This window comes from Hemitrygon akajei, chromosome 1 (genome assembly GCF_048418815.1).
Source record: "Hemitrygon akajei chromosome 1, sHemAka1.3, whole genome shotgun sequence".
Taxonomy (NCBI): Eukaryota; Metazoa; Chordata; class Chondrichthyes; order Myliobatiformes; family Dasyatidae; genus Hemitrygon; species Hemitrygon akajei.
Genome location: NC_133124.1, coordinates 36,625,616 through 36,645,962, shown reverse-complemented (window position 1 = coordinate 36,645,962; position 20,347 = coordinate 36,625,616). Strand labels below are relative to the sequence as shown.

The window sequence follows — 20,347 nt, the reverse complement described above, 5'->3', positions numbered from 1 at the left end:
GCATAGTTCCTGGTTTTGGGGGGGGGGGGTCAGCCCTGGACCCCATTTCCATCTGGTTTGTTCAGCACACACAACAGAGTGTAGATGGTCGGCGAATCGGTCTCCCAATCTACACCGGGTGTCACTGATATACAAGTGGCCACACTGGGAGCATTGAACACAGTATATGACCTCAACAGATTCACAGGTGAAGTGTCACCTCACCTGGAAGGACTGTTTGGGGCCCTTAATGGTAGTGAGGGAGTAAGTGTAGGGGCAGGTGTAGCACTTGTTATGCTTGCAAGGGTAAGTGCCAGGAGGGAGATCAGTACGGAAGGATGAATGGACAAGGGAGTCACGTAGGGACTGATCCTTGCGGAAAGCAGGAAGTTGGAGGGGTGGGGAGGGAAAGATGTGTTTGGTGGTGGGATCCATTTGGAAGTGGTGGAAGTTTTGGAGAAATATGTGCTGGATGTGGAGGCTGGTGGATTGGTAGGTGAGGTCAAGAGGAACCCTATCCTTGATAACATGGCGGGAGGATGGGGTAAGAGCAGACGTGTGTGAAATGGAAGAGATGCGGTTGAGGGCAGTGATTGGGAGACTGCTTCACCAAGTATCTAAGCTCCATCTGCCGGAACAAGCGGGATCTCCCAGTGGCCACCCATTTTAATTCCACTTCACATTCCCATTCTAATATGTCCATCCATGGCCTCCTCCACTGTCAGGATAAGACCACACTTAGTTTGGAGGAACAACACCTTGTATTCCATTTGGGTAGCCTCCAAACTGAAGGCGTGAACATCGTTTTCTCAAACTTCCAGTAATGCTCTCTCTCTCCCCCCCCCCCCGCCTTCACTATTTCCCATCTCCTCTCATGTTATCTCCTTGCCAGCCCATCACCTCTCTCTGGTGCTCCTCCCCCTCCCCCACATGTTTTTCTTTCTTCCATAGCCTTCAGTCTCTTTTACCAATCAACTTGCTAGCTCCTTGCTTCATCCCTCCCCCTCCAAGTCTCACCTATTGCCTGTCGTTTCTCTCTGCCCTCCTGCCACCTTTCAAATCTACTCCTCTGCTTTTTTCTCTAGTCCTGCCGAAGAGTTTCGGCCCGAAATATTGACTGTACTTTTTTCCATAGGTGCTGCCTGGCCTGTTGAGTCCCTTCAGCATTTTGTGTGTGTTGCTCAGATTTCCAGCATCTGCAGATTTTCTCATATTTCTGGTAATCAAACAGATTGTTTTTCTGGATGGTGTTGAGTGCTGTTGGACCTACATTCACCCAACTACATCACATGATACATGCTTTTTAAGATGATGAAATTGTTTTTTCGAATCAAGATTCTAAAGACCACACCACCTTCCTTACTGAATCCTCTGGAAGCATATAATCGATCACCTTTTGTGATGATAGAAACAAAATTGCAGTTTCCAAGATTTAAATGTTCAGTGCTAAAGGACCTGCTTCTAATCTATAATATTGCTTTGCTGTCATGGTAGTTATAAGTCAGTGTCAATAGGCTATTGATCTAGAGTAGCATCACTTTCTTTCCTAAAGATGTTATTATACTGAAGTAGGAGCCTTGTTAGAAGCATTTTCCTTGTGACCACGCCACCTTCCCTACTGACCCCATAATGCATATTATAATTGATTACCTTTCATAGAAACAAATTGTGATTTCTAAAATTTAAATGTTTTTAGGCACTTTGCTGAAAATGGCAGATGAATTAGAAAAGTTCCTTGAGGAACAAAGGGCCAAATTAGCACAAGATAAACTCAAGCTGGGCCAAGATCCACCATATATGGAAATGCGAGTAAGTCAATAATTTAATAATAAAATTATGGGTAGCTAAATAATTTTAATAAATGCTTGCATGAAGTTAATATTAGGCAGAGCTTCTCATTAAAATGTAATAAAATTCAAGGCATATAATATAGCATGTGTCTGTTTAGTTGGGTAGTTGATAACTCAGCTGTAATAATTTATTGTTATTTAATTGAAACGTGGGTAAGTAATGAGTTTAAGATGTTCTTGATCCTTCACATTTACTTTCCTTTTTGAAGAAACTTGCATTAAAGTGAAAAACTCCAAGGTAGGTGGTTCAGAAGCATTTTTTAAAATATTGTTTTCATGGATGGTGGGCATATTAGTTAACACTTAAACTTAACTTTCTGAAAAAGAAACAATGTAAATAGCTTAAATTCTGAAGCAATTTTTAAAGGAACGTTATGTATAATGAAGCCTACAATGCTTATCAATGCTGTTCAATGTCAATGTCAAGAAAACTTTCCATTGCTTTGTGAAAATTGAGTGAATACTAATAGGGCAATAATGGATTCCAGAGATTATGGCTCTAGCTAGACCAGACCTAAAGTGCATAAGAAGGTATTTACAGTGGGATTATAATGGAATCTGAATACTTGCCTATCACTGAAACAGAGAGTGTAATTGAGGAAGGGAGGAGTAGAAATAAGCTGTGTGAAGTTGAGAGTAGGTTGGAAATTGACAGCAAAAGTTATTAAATGTTTTAGTGTGGTATAATATCACCAAAAGATTCTGCAATCTATTAGTAAAAGTGGTGAGCAAGGGAATTTGAGTAGGACTGAAGTAAATAATCTATGGTCCTGTTGTAACATTTGTTTTTGTTGAGTGTATAAACAGTTGCTATGGAATATCTAATGTAAAAATGCTTTTCTCTACCAAGTTCTTTGTGGTAGTTATTAGCACTTGTGATAATCTGAACAGTGCTATCTTACCAGCCATATGTTTATCCTGTTTCTTCATAAATTGTTCAGTACTTCCTGTTCTTACCATTGGAATTTAGAACAAACAAAATATTAAGTTAAACAATAGAAAAATACCGGTATGTACATCCCAATATAATATGTACTGTCTTAATATTATTAACAGCAGAAACTGATTCAAATACACAGCATGTTCACTGGCAATTGTGAGGAGAGAAACAGGGCTAATGTTTAGGTTGAGAACTGGATCTTCTGTTTATTGCCTGCTTTATCAATATGACTTGAAGGATTCAGCCAAATAATGAAGCATGACCTCCTAAATTCTTTTTTAAAATTACATGTTTTTTTTCCCAGTCTTTATTTTTTTTCTTGGGTTACAGTTCTACTCCATCAGTTGTAATAAAGGCTTGAGCCAAAATGCAACTGCTCACTAATTCTGTGTGCATGTTTCTTTTCCTGAACACTGCTATGTGTAAGTACAGAAGGTGCTGAAACATGTGAACACATCTGACTATGGGCTTCACTCCTGGACTCACCACTGAGTCTAAGAGTGTTCTGGGATATACTGAGTTAAGGATCTGGATATACAGGAGTTTGTACCTGGTTAGTTTCAAGTTTCAAAGTTCAAAATAGTTATTATCAAAGTATCTGTACTACAGACAGCCTTAAGATTCGTTGTCTAAATTTAATAGAACCCATTTTTTAAAAATCTGCCGAACACCCAATGTGTGCAGAAAAAAACCCAAATCATGCAGACAAGAAAAAGTAAACAAATAGCAGTCAGAAATTAAGTTCACGAAAATTAGTGCCCAACCATGAAGCCAGATCATTGCTGCATCCCATCCAAGTGCTCATTATTTGCAGGCCACAGCCTCAGTTCAGCACCCAGATAAGTAAAAGTCGTAGAACAGTGAGCTGAACAAAAGGCCCATCTCTCTCCCCAGGCCCTGACACCCTGACCTTGTCAATCTGGCCCGATGGTTAAATTGAGCAAGTGTCGGCTTGTTCTTTGCTCTTGGACTTGGGCCCTACCACTTCAGTTCGGCCCCGTCCACTCCAACAATGGCCAAACATAGTCTTGTTCTCAGGCCTGGGCCCCGCTGCCTGGATTCAGCCCATAACCAACCCTTTCAATCTGGCCAGACACTTAATTTGGCCTAATGTGGGTTTGTTTCTCATTCTCAGCCCTGGGCCTTGCCACTTTGATTTGTCTCCGATTCCACTCTAGTAACAGCCAAGCTTCAGCTTGACTTGTTCCAATTTGCTTTTAATCTTTTTCATTTTGAAAGTCATTAGTCAAATTTCAGGTTTTAAGCTTGTTTTACTTGCACATTCTTAAAATTTTAGAAGATTTTTAAAGTTGTTTAAAAGTGAATTTACTTTGTATTTTTTAACTTTATTTTCTTTACACCTGAGGCACAGAAGGATTTGGGAATTCTTGTGCAGGATTCCCTCAAGGTTAATTTGCTGGTTGAGTTGGTGGTGACGAAGGCAAATGCATTGTTAGCATTCATTTTGAGAGGACGGGAATGTAAAAGTAATCTTGTAATGTTAAGGCTTTAGAGAGCATTGGTGAGTCCTTAGTTGAAGAATTGTAAGCAGTTTTGGTCCTCTTATCTGAAAAGGGATGTGCTGACATTGGAGGGGATTCAAAGGAAGTTCACGAAAATGATTCCAAGATTGAAAGGCTCATCATATGAGGAGCGTTTGATGGCTTTGGGCCTGTACTCCATGGAATTCAGAATGATGGGGGTGGGGGGGGGGGGAAACTCATTGAAGCCAATCAAATGTTGAAAGGCCTCACTAGAGTGAATGTGGAGAGGATGTTTTCTGTGGTGGGAGTACCTAAGACCAGAGGACATGGCCTCAAAATAAAGGGGCATCCTTTTAGAGCGGAGATGAGGTGGATTTTTTTAAGCTGGAGCATGGTGACTCTGTGGAATTAGTTGCAGCTGTGGAGGCCAAGTCTTTACATATAGTTGAAATCAGAAGTTTACATACATTTAAGTTGAAGTCATTAAACTCCACAGATTTCATATTAGCAAACTATAGTTTTGGCAAGACATTGAGGATATCTAGTTTGTGTATGACACAAGTAATTTTTCCAACAATTGTTTACAGAAAGATTATTTCACTTTTAATTGACTATATCACAATTCCAGTGGGTCAGAAGTTTACAAACAAAATCAAAAGATATCAGCCAAGACCTCAGAAAAAAAAATATTGTGGACCTCTACAAGTCTGGTTCATCCTTGGGAGCAATTTTCAAACGCCTGAAGGTACCACATTCATCTGTACAAACAATAGTATGCAAGTATAAACACCATAGGACCATGCTGCCGTCATACCGCTCAGGAAGGAGGCGCATTCTGTCTTCTAGAGATGAATGTACTTTGGCGCGAAAAGTGCAGATCAATCCCAGAACAACAGCAAAGGACCTTGTGAAGATATTGGAGGAAACAGGTAGACAAGTATCCATATCCACAATAAAATTAGTCCTAAATCGACATAAGCTGAAAGGCTGCTCAGCAAGGAAGAAGCCACTGCTCCAAAACCACCATAAAAAAGCCAGACTACAGTTTGCAAGTGCACATGGGGACAAAGATCTTACTTTTTGGAGAAATGTCCTCCAGTTTGATGAAATAAAAATTGAACTGTTTGGCCATAATTACCATCGTTATGTTTGGAGGAAAAAGGGTAAGGCTTGCAAGAGGAAGAACACCATCCCAACCGTGAAGCATGGGGGGGGGGGGCAGCATCATGTTGTGGGGTGTTTTGCTGCAGGAGGGACTGGTGCACTTCACAAAATAGATAGTATCATGAGGAAGGAAAATTATGTGGATATATTGAAGCAACATCTCAAGACATCAGCCAGGAAGTTAAAGCTCGGTCGCAAATGGGTCTTCCAAATGGACAATGACCCAAGCATACCTCCAAAGTTGTGGCAAAATTGCTTAAGGACAACAAAGTCAAGGTATTGGAGTGGCCATCCAAAAGCCCTGACCTCAATCCGATAGAAAATTTGTGGGCAGAACTGAAAAAGTGTGTGCAAGCAAGGAGGCCTACAAACCTGACTCAGTTACACCAGTTCTGTCTGGAGGAATGGAACAAAATTCCAACAACTTATTGTGAGGAGCTTGTGGAAGGCTACCCAAAACGTTTGACCCAAGTTAAACAATTTAAAGGCAATGCTACCAAATACTAACAAAGTGTATGTAAACTTCTAACCCACTGGGAATATGATGAAAGAAATAAAAACTGAAATCAATAATTCTCTCTACTATTATTCTGACATTTCACATTCTTAAAATAAAGTAGTGATCCTAACTGACCTAAGACAGGGAATGTTTTACCATAGAACCATAGAACATTACAGCACAGAAACAGGCCTTTTGGCCCTTCTTGGCTGTGCCAAACCATTTTTCTGCCTAGTCCCACTGACCTGCACCTGGCCCATATCCCTCCATACACCTCTCATCCATGTACCTGTCCAAGTTATTCTTAAATGTTAAAAGTGAGCCCGCATTTACCATTTCACCTGGCAGCTCATTCCACACTCCCACCACTCTCTGTGTGAAGAAGCCCCCCCCCCCCAATGTTCCCTTTAAACTTTTCCCCCTTCACCCTTAACCCATATCCTCTGGTTTTTTTCTCCCCTAGCCTCAGTGGAAAAAACCTGCTTGCATTCACTCTATCTATACCCATCATAATTTTATATACCTCTATCAAGTCTCCCTTCATTCTTCTATGCTCCAGGGAATAAAGTCCTAACCTATTCAACCTTTCTCTGTAAGTCAGTTTCTCAAGTCCCGGCAACATCCTTGTAAACCTTCTCTGTACTCTTTCAACCTTATTAATATCCTTACTGTAATTCGGTGACCAAAACTGCACACAATACTCCAACTTGTCCACTGATGTCTCACCAATGCCTTATACAACCTCACCATAACATTACAACTCTTATACTCAATTCTTTGATTTATAAAGGCCAATGTGCCGAAAGCTCTCTTTACTACCCTATCTACCTGTGACACCACTTTTAGGAAATTTTGTATCTATATTCCTAGATCCCTCTGTTCTACTGCACTCCTCAGTGTCCTACCATTTACCTTGTATGTTCTACCTTGTTTTTTCCTTCCAAAGTGCAATACCTCACACTTGTCTTTATTAAACTCCATCTGCCATTTTTCAGCCCATTTTTCCAGCTGGTCCAGATCCCTCTGCAAGCTTTGAAAACCTTCCTCACTGTCCACTACACCTCTAATCTTTGTATCATCAGCAGATTTGCTGATCCAATTTACCACATTATCATCCAGATCATTGATATAGATGACAAATAACAATGGACCCAGCACTGATCCCTGTGCACACCACTAGTCACAGTCCTCCACACAGAGAAGCAATCCTCCACTACCACTCTTTGACTTCTCCCGTTGAGCCAATGTCTAATCAATGTTTTCTAGGATTAAATGTCAGGAATTGTGGAAAACTGAGTTTAAATGTATTTGGTTAAGATGTATGTAAACTTATGTATTCAACTGTATATTTACAGGAAAAGTTTGATAGATTCTTGATTGGTTGGCATGAAGGGATATGAGGGGAAGGCAGAAGATGGGCTGAGAAGAAAAATGGACCAGCCATGGTGAAATGGCAGAGCAGACTTGATAGGCCAAGTGGCTTAATTTTGCTCCAATATCTATGGTCTTATTGTCTACATTTATGTAGTTTAATCAGTTTACTTGGATTTTTGGAAGGCTTTTGACAAGGTGCTACCCATGGCTACTTAGCAAGATAAGAGCCCACGGTTATAGAACTCTACAGCACAGAAACAGACCCTTCAGCCCAACTGGTCAATGCCAAACAATTAACCTGTCTAGTTTGTAGAGGTGCACCCAGCCCATAGCACTCCATACTCCTCCATTCCATGTACCTATCCAAATTTTTCTTAGTTGTTGAAATTACACTGCAATCACCACTTGCAGTGGCAGTTCATTCCACACTCTCGCCTCATTCTGAAGAAGTTTGCCTTTATGTTCCCCTTCAACATATCACCTTTACCCTTAACTCATGGCCTCTAGTTGTAGTCTCACCAAATCTCAGTGGAAAAATCTGCTTCCATCTACTCTATACCACTCATAATTTTGCATATCCCTATTTCCTCTCGATCTTCTATGCTCTAATAAAGCCTAACCTTTTCACTCTTTCCCTAAGTCCTGGCAACATAATTATAAATTTTCTCTGTACCTTTTCAGTCTTATTGGTATCTTTCCTGTAGGTATGTGGCCAAAGCTGCACACAATACTCCATATTAGGCCTCACCAACATCTTGTACAATTTCAATATAACATCCCACATGCTGTACTTAATACATTAATTTATGAAGTCCAGTGTGCCAAAAAGCTTTCTTTGCAACCCTATCTACATGTTACATCGCTTTCAGGGGATCTGCATTCCCAGATCTCTGTGTTCTTCCACACTACTCAGTGCCCTACCACTCACCATGTAAGACCTCTCTTGGTTGGTTCTCTCAAAATGCGACACCTCACACTTGTTTGCATTAATTTCCATCTGTCATTTTTCAGCCAATTTTTCTAACTTGTCCAGCTCCCACTGCAAGCTTTGAATGTCTTCTTTGCTATCCACTACATCCCAATCTTGGTGTCAAATTTGTTGATCTAGGTCACCATGTTATCATCCACATCATTGTTATAGATGACAAACAACAATGGACCTGGCACTGATCCCTGCAGTACACCATTAGTCACAGGCATCCAGTCAGAGAGGCAACTATCTGTTACCCATCTCTGTCTTCTCCCACAAATCCAATGTCTAATCCAATTTGCTACCTCATCTTGAATGCCAAGCGACTGAACCTTCTTGACTAATTTACCATGTAAGACCTTGTCAATGGCCTTGCTAAAGTCCATATAAACAATAACTACTGCCTTGCCTTCATCAACTTTCTGGTAATTTCCTTGAAAAACTCTATAAGATTGGTTAGACATGACTTAGACTATCCCTAACACAAATAAGAGAAAATCTGCAAGTGCTGGAAATCCAAGCAACACACACGAAATGCAGGAAGAACTCAGCAGGCCATGCAGTATCTATAGAAAAGAGTACGGTTGACATTTTGAATCAAGACCCTTCAGCAGAACTGGAGAAAAAGAGATGAGGAGTCAGAGTTAGAAGTTGTGGGGGTGTAGGGTGTGGAGGAAGAAACACAAGGTGATAGGTGAAACTGGGAGGGGGAGGGGTGAAGTAAAGAGTTGGGAAGTTGATTGATGAAAGAGTTACAGGGTTGGAGAAGGGGAATCTAATAGAGACAGAAGGCTATGGAAGAAAGAAAAGAGGGAGGAGCAACAGAGGGAGGCAATGGGCAGGTAAGGAGATAAAATGAGAGAGGGAAAAGAGGCTGGGGGGTGGTGAAGTGGGGGAGGGGGCACTACTGGAAGTTTGAGAAATAGATGTTCATGCCATCGGGTTGGAGGCTGCCCAGTTGAGTGTGGCCTCATGGTGGCTGTAGAGGACACTATGGATGGACATGTTGCAATAAGAATGGGATGTGGAATTAAAATGGGTGCCCACTGGGAGTTCCTGCTTTTTCTGCTGGACGGAGTATAGGTGCTCAGTGAAGTGGTCTCCCAATCTACAAACCCCATTTCCAGAAAAGTTGGGATATTTTCCAAGATGCAATAAAAACAAAAATCTGTGATATGTTAATTCACGTGAACCTTTATTTAACTGACAAAAGAACAAAGAAAAGATTTTCAATAGTTTTACTGACCAACTTAATTCTATTTTGTAAATATACACAAATTTAGAATTTGATGGCTGCAACACACTCAACAAAAGTTGGGACAGAGGCATGTTTACCATTGTGTTACATCACCTTTCCTTTTAATAACACTTTTTAATCATTTTGGAACTGAGGATACTAATTGTAGTAGATTTGCAATTGGAAATTTTGTCCATTCTTGATTGATATAAGACTTCAGCTGCACAACAGTCCGTGGTCTCCGTTGTCTGATTCTCCTCTTCATGATGCGTCATACAATTTCAATAGGAGATAGATCTGGACTGGCAGCAGGCCAGTCAAGTACACACACTCTGTGTTTACAAAGCCAAGCTGCTGTAGCCCGTGCAGAATGTGGTCTGGCATTGTCCTGCTAAAATAAGTATGGACGTCCCGGGAAGAGACGTCACCTTGTTGGCAACATATGTCTCTCTAAAATCCTAATATACACCTCAGAGTCAATGGTACCTTCACATACATGCAACTCACCCATGCCGTGGGCACTGATGCACCCCCCCATATCATCACAGATGCTGGCTTTTGCACCTTCCGCTGATAACAATCAGGATGGTCGTTTTCATCTTTGGCACGGAGAACTCGACGCCTGTTTATTCCGAAAACTAGCTGAAATATGGACTCATCTGAACACAGCACACGGTTCCACAGTCTTTCGGTCCATCTGAGTTGAGCTCGGGCCCAGAGAACTGGCCGGCGTTTCTGCATAGAGTTGATGTATGGCTTCCTCCTTGTGTAATACAGTTTCAAGTTGCATTTCTGGATTTAGCAACGGACTGTGTTAAGTGACAATGGTTTTCCGAAGTACTCCCGAGCCCAGGTGGCTATAATTGTCACAGTAGCATGACGGTTTCTTAGGCAGTGCTGCCTGAGGGCTCGAAGATCACGCACATTCAACGGTGGTTTCCGACCTTGCCCTTTACGCACTGAGATGTCTCTGAATTCTCTAAATCTTTTCACAATATTATGTACTGTAGATGTTGAAAGACCTAAATTCTCTGCAATCTTGCATTGGGAAATGTTCCTTTTGAACTGACTAACAATTCTCTCACGAATTTAGGCACAAAGGGGTGAGCCTCGACCCATTCTTGCTTGCAAAGACTGAGCCTTTGATGGACGCTACTTTTATACCCAGTCATGATACCTCACCTGCTACCAATTAGCCTGCTTAATGTGCAGTCTTCCAAATCGGTGTTACTTGAATATTCTGTGCACTTTTTAATCTTATTTTAACTCTGTCCCAACTTTTGTTGAGTGTGTTGCAGCCATCAAATTCTAAATTTGAGTATATTTACAAAATACAATTACCGGTAAGTTGGTTAGTAAAACTATTGAAAATCTTTTCTTTGTACTTTTGTCAGTTAAATAAAGGTTCACGTGAATTAACATATCACAGATTTTTGTTTTTATTACATTTTGGAAAATATCCCAACTTTTCTGGAAATGGGGTTTGTATATTGGGTCTCATTGATATACAAGAGGCCACACCAGGAGCACAGCATACAGTATACGACCCCAACAGATTCACAGGCGAAGTGTCGCCTCACCTGGAAGGGCTGTTTGGGGCCCTGAATGGTAGTGAGGGAGAAAACGCAGGGGCAGGTGTAGCACTTGTTCCACTTGCAAGGATAAGTGCCTGGAGGGAGAGTAGTGTGGAGGGATGAATGGACAATGGAGTCGCGTAGGGACTGATCCCTTTGGAAAGAAGAAAGTGTGGGGGGGGGTGGAGGAACGATTTGGTTGGTGGTGGGATCCTGTTGGAGTAACAGATAATTATGTGCTGCAGAGGCTAGTGGGGTGATAGGTGAGGACACGAGGAGCCCTATCCCTGGTCAGGTGGCAGGAGGAGGGGTGAGGGCAGATGTGTGCGAAATGGAAGAGATGTGGTTGAGGGCAATATTGATGGTGTAGAGAGGGAAACCCCTTTCTATCATGAAGGAGGACATCTCCTTTCTGGAATGCAAAGTCTCATCCTGAGAGCAGATGCGGCAGAGGTGGAGGAATTGAAAGAAGGTGGCGGCATTATTACAAGTAACAGGCTGGGAAGGGTGTAGTCCAGGTAGCTGTGAGACATCAATATAATAGACATCAGTGGACAAGTTGTCTCCAAGAGATAGAGACAGAGATATAGAGAAAAGTGAGCGAGGTGTCGGAAATGGAGCAGGTAAATTTGAGGGCAGGGTCAAGTTGGAGGCAAAGTTGATGGAAGTCGATGAGCTTGGCATGGGTGCAGGAAGCAGCACCAATGCAGTCGTCAATATAGCAGAGGAAAATTGGGGGTCTAACACCAGTGTAGGCTTATAATGTAGACTGTTCCATGTAACTGACAAAAAGGCAAGCATAGCTTGGACCCATGCGAGCACCCATGGCTACAGCTTTTGTTTGAAGAAAGTGGAAGTAGCCAATAGATAAATTATTTAGAGTGATAACAAGTTCCGCTAAGCGGAGGAACTGGTTGAGTCTGGTCTCCAGAAAGAAACAGGGAGCTTTGAGGCCTTCCTGATGGGGTATGGAGGTGTATAGGGACTGGACATCCATGGTAAAAATAAGATGCTTGGGGCCAGGGAACTTGAAATCATTGGAAAGATCAAGAGTGTGTGAAGTGTCATGGATTTAGATAGGAATGGACTGAACTGGGGGGATAAAACTGAGTCGAGATATGAGTTCAGTGGAGCAGGAACAAGCTGAAACAATGGGTCTACCTGGACAGGCGGGTTTGTGTATCTTAGGTAGGAGGTAGAAATGGGAGGTGCGGGGTACGGGAACTTTGAGGTTGAATTCATGGGTGAGTCTATGACCAGAGAGTGCAGCCTCAGAGAAGGGTAATGTCCATTTAGATGAGATGAGGAGAAATTTCATTAGAGGTTAGTGAATCTGTAGAATTCATTGCCATAGATAGCTGTGGAGGCCAAATTATTGAGTATATTTAAAGTGGAGGTTGAAAGGTTCTTGATTAGTCAGGGTTTCAAAGGTTACAGGTAGAAGGCAGGGTAATGGGATTGAGGGGGATAATAAATCAGCCATGATTGAATGGCAGAGCAGACTCACTAGGCTGACTGGCCTAATTCTGCTCTTATGTCTTATTGTCTTATGCCCTTGTGGTCTGATTTGTTAAATGTTTCTTTCTTTTTTTCAATATTATATCATTGAATTTTTTTGTTCCCCAGATATTGATAATTTCCAGCTTGATTGATCTACTTTATTTCAAAAATTAGATTGGGCATCTGTGAATTTGGTAATATAAATGAGGTTATAGCAGGGATGACTATTAATGACTCCTGGTACAATGGATCTTCATGTTACAGTGTTGAATTGGGTTACCTGTTCTTGTCTTTTACTGTTATGACCTTCAACTCATTCTCTTCCCTTGCAACACACACAAAATGCTGGAGGAACTCACCGGGCCAGGCAGCATCTGTAGAAAAGAGTAAACAGTTGATGTTTCGGGCTGAGGCTTTTTTTGTGTTTTTCATTCTTTTCCCTTAATGTTCCTGAACCCTTTGATCTTCTCAATTGACCAATGTACCAAATAAATGCTCCATTTTTGTTTCCTCCATCCCCCAACCACTTCCCCAATTGATTATTTCAGATGCACATCAGTTCAAGTGCCACTCTGTCTCCCTTATGTGCTTCCATGATAGGCCACTGTCAAATTCTTCTGAACATCTCTTAGCCTTGCCATTTCAATGAAACTATGCAATGCCTATTTAGCTTCTTTTCATAGGACATTTATGATATCTATGGCAACACTTCCAGCACACATTTTTTAGGTGCGTGCGCTTATACTTTTAGTCCCAGTTGTGTACACAATAAAGTAAAGCAATAACTGTTGATAACAGAACTGGTAATTTTTTAAACATAAATATGCCAGTTTTATTATGCTAATTTTGGAAAATGCCAAAAATAGCACTGGGTTTTGAAGATAATTATTTCACCCATTTGTGGACTGTTAACATTTAAATGTCGCAGTTGCTTATACCTCTGAAATGCTGCTACACTTGTGAAATACAAAAACATGCATGTTTATCTTTTTGAAGTTGTACTTTAAGAGCAAATAAACCTCTGGAGAAAATAGATTGGAAAGGAAGGTTGGGTGGAGAAGTTGCATTGAGATGGACAAGAAGGCAACATTAAGTGATGAGTTAAGGGGGCTTAGTCAGTTCTTAGCATATCCTGAGTGGCTCTTCTGGTGACTAACTGACTATGTAACCTGTAAGTAGATTTTACTATGTGATTACGACTTGTTTGAGGTAATTATAGTTCATAATCTTATAATTTCATTCATCCCCAATTCCCTCTCCCAGACAAAATCTTCAGAACCAGTCGGTGCCACCAATCAAGCAGTTGACTCAACAGCCAATGGAAATAGCCTCCCAATTATTCAGCCTACAAAACAATATCCACATACCGATAGATCTAAAGGTATGTTGATGGCACTCAACGGATAGGTCTACTGTTCCTATTATGCTCAGTACCTTTTTGTGTTGGATTGGTTTATTTTAAATAGGAGGATCAAATGTCCCTTGTCTTTGGTTAACAATACATCTGTTTTATGCTCAAATTGTGAAGATTTACTATTTGAAAGTCAGCTTGTTTAATTCATATGCATGATTATGTAGAATTACATTAAAATTACAACACAGTAACAATATTTGACTCAACTAAAACACGTTAGAGGATGTTCCCCACATTTGAAATGGTTTATGTGCATTTATTTTATTTACATTTCTCAAATCCACCCATAACGTTATGTCATACCAGATAATTTAAAATCAATATTGTATGCAGGCTAATTTGCTCAAAGACATATCATTAATTTTTAAAAGTTATTTATTGCAAAAACTTTTATTTTTAGAAGAAAACTATGGGTTAAGCCTGCCACTTGGATTAGAATATGATCAAAAGAAGCAGAAATTGAAGGAAGAACTTCGACAAGACTACAGACGCTATATGGCTGAGGTAGAGCCCTGCAATGAATGATTATGTCAGCGCCAATGTGTAACTAGTTATTTTCTCCTCTCCATCTGTTCTGAAAGCATAATCATTCCTGCTTTTTTGTGGGCACTACTGTCTTTCCCTTGCCCATTTTAGAAACTAGATATGAAGTGTTGAAGTGTTATTTACTTGGGTGGATGTGGGGAACAAGGGAGAAATTCACAGCTGTGTTTGTTATCTCCTTGTCCGTGTGCATTCCATCAGTAAATACTGAATTTCTGGAGTAGGAATTCTTTCTTTTTCTTTTTCATGCTGTCTTTCTCTGAATGGCATCAATTTACAGTATAGAATCTCTAATCTTCCACCATTTACCATTGAACCAATTGGTTTCAAAAGATGCATTTAATGTCAGAGAAAGTATACAATATACATCATGAAATTCTTTTTCTTCACAGAAATCCACAAAAACAAAGGAGTGCCCCAAAGAATGAACAACAGTTAAAACGTTAGATCCCCAAAGCGCCATCCCACTCCCCCTCCCATGCAGGAGCAGCAGCAAGGCAATGAGCTCCCCATCCCCACCAGCAAAACAGCATCAGCATCCTCCACCAAGCACTCAAGCGTGCAGCAAAGCATCACTAAAGACACAAACTTGCAGTACCCCAAAATCTACTCGTTCACCTTATAATTCAATATACCACAAGCTCTCTCTCTCTCTCTCTCTCTCCCTAATAAGGGAAAAAGAGGGGAGGCATATCAAACAACTCACTGATTTATGATGTTAAAAGTCTGTTATGCCGCTTTTTTCAAGCTCTGTACCCGGAGAGTCGGTATCAAAAATGTGCAGCTGTCCAGGCACACAACCCCCGGCAGCTAACCCGTTGCTCCTGATGTTCTGTGTTCTCCCACGATACTTCAGTCAGGGCCACTGGCCTAGAATCAGCACATCACCACAGCCACAAAATCACGGAATCCTGAAAGTGCACTCATCTTCCAGGCCGCATCCTTATCAAGCAGCTGGTTGTGAGGCCCTGAGAGGGGTCCCATTCCCTCAAAGAACCAAAGTCAGAGTGTAACTCCAGGTCAGGGTCTTCAAAAGAACCTTGAAAAGAAAAAAAAACGAGATATCAAAGATAGAAGTAAAGCTTTTTGCAAAGATGCAAGCAAAGGAGTCACTATTTAGCGCCATCTTAACTTTGCATCGCCTTCATTGACAGAGAATCTACAATATTCTTAATATTCAGTGCTAAATGTTTATGGTTTCATATTTTCCTTACAATGGAAGGAGGCCATTTGGTAATTGAGTCTATACTGGCAATTAGAACAATTATATCAGTCTTTTCTCCCCCTCCTTTGTTTTCCTGATAATCAATCCTCACATGCTCATTAATTCTGGCTACCCAAGAATACTGGACAGAATTTACAGTGACTAATTTTCCAACAAATACATCTTTGTAATATGAGAGGAGATTGGAGTATTGAGTGGGGTGTGGGGAAAGAGGGAGAGTGTATGTTGTCAAAGTGAGAATATGCAATCTCCATACACACGGCACCCTAAATCTTGTGAGGCAGCAGCTGTACAAAAGTAAGATGGCGCTGGATGAGAGTGCAGTTTACATTGTACTAGACCATAGTTCTCTTGATGTTCTACTTTTGTATTTTCATGTTGGTGCTGGTTGCATAGGCGCTTCCAGATCCTGGAATGCTACTTGAACTTAAGTAAGTGCTGTTAAATATAACAGAGCTAGGTAGATAAGAAGAAGGAAGAGAGTCATGTTTTGAAAGAAGGACTGACATTGTTGACAAGATGAACGAAATGCAAGACACAGAAATGGTAATGGGAAAGAACAAAAATATATGAGAGTGATAATGCCATCTATTTGAGATTTTTTTTAGTTTAACTTTAGAGCTAATAACATTTGTAGCACCAGGTCTGGATGATGACCTGTAGGAGTCCTAAAAAGCATTAGGAATCAATGGTTGAATTGTGTATTCAAAGAAGTGAATTTTATTACTTTAATATGGTTGATTCTACATCTTTGCTATTGCAGAAAAATTCTAGGATTGAAAGGGAGTTGCAGTCAACAGTTGAAAACCTTTCACTTCCCATTTCTGACAGAAAATCAGCAAAGGTAAGTTTATAGAGCGAGTTTGTTTAACTTCTTAGCTAAATAAATAGATTAAATGAAAATTCCATTGACATTAGTTAATATGCCTGAGTTGAAAGTGAGAAGGTTATCAGTTAAAGAGTTGTTAGCATGGATGATATAGATATACAAGTATTATATCATCTTCAATCAAAAATTGCCTGCAACCCTCAGTTCACCTAACACTATTTCTGGTAGCTTTGCCGATGCTATCAGTCCTTCATGACTTGAATTTGAAATACTTATGTATTTGTTTCAAATGCTTTCTTTGCTATCTAATGACTTGGGCTGTATTATTTTTTATCTTTTTTTTCTTTGTGACTGTATGTTTTGCTGAAATCATAACTCTCTGTGCTGTTAGCAATATGTGTTGAAGTTTGGCCCTGGAGGAAGGCTGTTTTGTTGGGCTATATTCATGTATGGTTGAATGGTTATTAAACTTCAACTTGAAAGCCATTATCACATTGAAGAACAACACCTGATTAAGCATCTAACAAATTCTGGACATAAATTGACTCCAATGAATTCAGTTAATCTAAAATCAAAACAAAAAGTGATGTATATGCTCAGCAGGGTAGCCCACATCTGTGGGAAAAGATGAGTTGAAACTGAGATAATCATGAAGATGAGCTTTAGTCAGGGCACAGAATATTAGAATTGTGACCTTATGTTGCAGTTGTGTAAATTGTTGGTGAGACTGCACTTGGGGTACTGTGTACAGTTTTGCTAACCTTGTATAGAAAAGATGTGGTTAAACTTGAAAGAGTGCAGAAAACATTTGAGGATACAGCCAGGGCTCAAGAACCTGAGTTATAGGGAGAGGTTGGCAAAGCTTGGTATTTATTACTTGGAACATAGGGGAATGATGGGTGACCTTTATAGAAATGTTTAAAATTATGAGAAGCATAGATAAAATGGTAACAGCTAAGTGGTCCCATAACCAACGAATCAGATCTAAGCTCTGTAGTCCTGCCACATCCATCCGTGAATGGTGGTGGGCAATCAAACAACTCACTAGAGGAGGAGGCTGCACAAATATCCCCATCCTCAATGATAGAGAGCCCACCACACCTGTGCAAAAGATAAGGCTGAGGCATTTGAAATGATCTTCAGTCAGAAGTGCCGAGTAGATAATCCAGCTCGGCCTCCTCCAGAAAAACCCAGCATCTCAGATGTCAGTATGCAGCCAATCTGATTCACTGCACGTGAGATCAAGAAACGTCCTGTCCTGTACATAAGAAACAGAACAAATCCAATCCAGCCAATTACTGCCCTATCAGCCTAATCTCAATCCTCAGGAAAGTAATCAACAGTGCTATCATGCAGCACCTACTCGGCAATAACCTGCTTATGGATGCCCAGTTTGGATTCTGTCAAGGCCACTCAACTCTGACCTGATCTCCTCCTTGGTCCCAGCATGGAACAGAGAGCTAACTACCAGAGGTGAGGTGAGAGTGATTCAAGCCCTCGACATGAAGGCAACATTTGATCGAGTATGGCATCCAGGTGCCCTAGCTAAAATGGAGTCAGTGGGAATTAGGGGGAAAATCCTCCACTGGTTGGAATCATACCTGACATAAAGGTTGTGGTGGTTGGAGCTCAGTCGTCTCATCCTCAGGACATCATTACAGGAGTTCCTTGGGGAAGTGTCCGACAACCAACCATCTTCAGTTGCTTCATCAATGACCTTCTGACTATCATAAGGTCAAAAGTAAAAATGTTTGCAGATGACTGCACAATGTTCTATACCATTCATGACTCCTCAGATAGTGAAGCAGTTCATACCCAAATGCAGCAGGACCTGGACAATATCCAGGCTTGGGCTGACAAGTGGCAAGTAACGTTCAAAACACGAAAGTGCCAGGCAATATCTCCAACAAGAGGGGCTCTAACCATCGTCCCTTGACATTCAGTGGCATCACCATCACTGAATCCCCTACTGTCAACATCCTGGGGGTTACCATTGACAGGAAACTGAACTGGTTTAGCCATACAAACACTGTGGCTACCAGAGCAGGTCAAAGTCTAGGAATCCTGTGGCATGTAACTCACTTCATGACTCCCCAAAGCTGGCCACCATCTACAAGGCTGAGGTCAGGAGTGTAATGGAATACTTGCCACTCACCTGGATAAGTGCAGCTCTATCAACACTCAAAAAGCTTGACACCATCCAGTACAAGGCAGCCCACTTGATTGGTGCCGCTTCCGCAAGCATCCAGTCCCTCCACCATCGATGAGCAGTTGCAGTAGTGTGTACGATCTACAAGATCCACTGCAACAAAACACCAAAGTTCCTAAGGCAACACCTTCCAGACCCATGACCAGTACCATTTAGAAGGACAAGAACAGCAGATTCCTGGGAACACTACCACTTAGAAATTCTTCTCACCATCCAGACTTATCGCCGTTCCTTCATTGTTGTTGGGTTAAAATCATGGAATTCCCTCCCTAACTACAACTCAGGGATTGCAGTGGCTCAAGAAGGCAGCTTGTCACCACCTTCTCAAGGGCAGCTAGGATGGGCAATAAAAGCTGGCTTAGTTGGCAACACCCACATCCGGTAAATGAATAAATAAATAAAAAGTCTTTAAGGTAGGGGTGACTAAAACTAGTGAGCATAGCTTTAAGGTTAGAGGGGAAAAGACTTAAAAGGGACCTGAGGGGGAGCTTTTTCATACAAACTGTGCTGAGTATATGGAATGAACTGCCAGAGGAAGTGGTTTAGGCAGATACAGTAGCATAATTTAAGAAGTACATGGAGTGGCAGGGCATGGAGGGTTATGGCTGAATGCAGAAAAAAGGATTCATTGGCTGGGCATCATGGTTGGCATGGATGAATTGGTACAAAGGTCCTGAATCTGTGCAATATTGCTCTATTGTATAAATATAAAAGTGGATATTTGGTAACTTGATGGGAGCATTTAGAGAGTAGCACAAAGAAAAGTAGGATTTGTGAAATGCACAGTATAAAGATACACTTAATGAGCCAAGCTGGATTATTGAGCTCACAAAGGGGGGGGGGAGGGAAGTGATAAAAAGTGGAATGAATATATATATATCTGAATGATTATTGCACATGGGTGATTGATGACTTTGTTTCCAAGTTCGTGGATGATACAAAGATGGCTGAGGGGCAGGTAGTGTTGAGGAAGCAGGGATACTGCAGAAGGACTTGGGCAGATTGGGAAAATGGGCAAAGAAGTGGCATATGGAATATAGCATAGGAAAGTGTATGGTCATGCACTTTGGTAGAAGGAATAAAGGTGTAGTCTATTTTCTAAATAGGGAGCATGAACTGTTTGTTTTTCTGCCATCAGGTAAACGTTACAGGAGCATCAAAACTAAAACCACAAGGCTACTAAACAGCTTCCTCCCACAGGCAGTCAGACTGCTAAATAGCTGCTCTACCTGACTCTGCTTTGGACACTTTTAACTTGCACTAGACTAGACACTTATAACTTGTTTTTAACTGACATGTGGTTGTTGTGTTTTACTATTTATTGTTATGTTTATTATTTAGTGTTGCGTTTGTTATGTTATGATTGCACTGCTCCTGGGAAATACTGTCTCATTCTGCCCTGCAGAGCTGATGTACGGTTAGAATGACAATAAAGTTTGAATCTTGAACCTTTGAAATTCATAAATCAGAGGTGCAAAATGACCAGAGTCCTAGTGCAGGATTCCCTAAAGGTTGACTTGAAGGTTGGGTCGGTGGTAAGGAAGGCAAATACAAGA

General features: G+C 41.0%; 1 protein-coding gene across 5 annotated transcripts in view; it reads left to right on the top strand.

Moving 5' to 3' along the window:
* Window positions 1-20,347, top strand: part of cspp1a (centrosome and spindle pole associated protein 1a) — a 154,596-nt gene that overhangs the window by 4,108 nt on the left and 130,141 nt on the right. For all 5 annotated transcript variants that reach the window (XM_073040986.1, XM_073040996.1, XM_073040978.1 and 2 more), the window contains exons 2-5: window positions 1,676-1,788; window positions 13,835-13,952; window positions 14,386-14,489; window positions 16,517-16,597. In XM_073040986.1, the coding sequence (XP_072897087.1) occupies window positions 1,676-1,788; window positions 13,835-13,952; window positions 14,386-14,489; window positions 16,517-16,597 (416 nt within the window). The remainder of the gene's footprint in view (window positions 1-1,675; window positions 1,789-13,834; window positions 13,953-14,385; window positions 14,490-16,516; window positions 16,598-20,347) is intronic.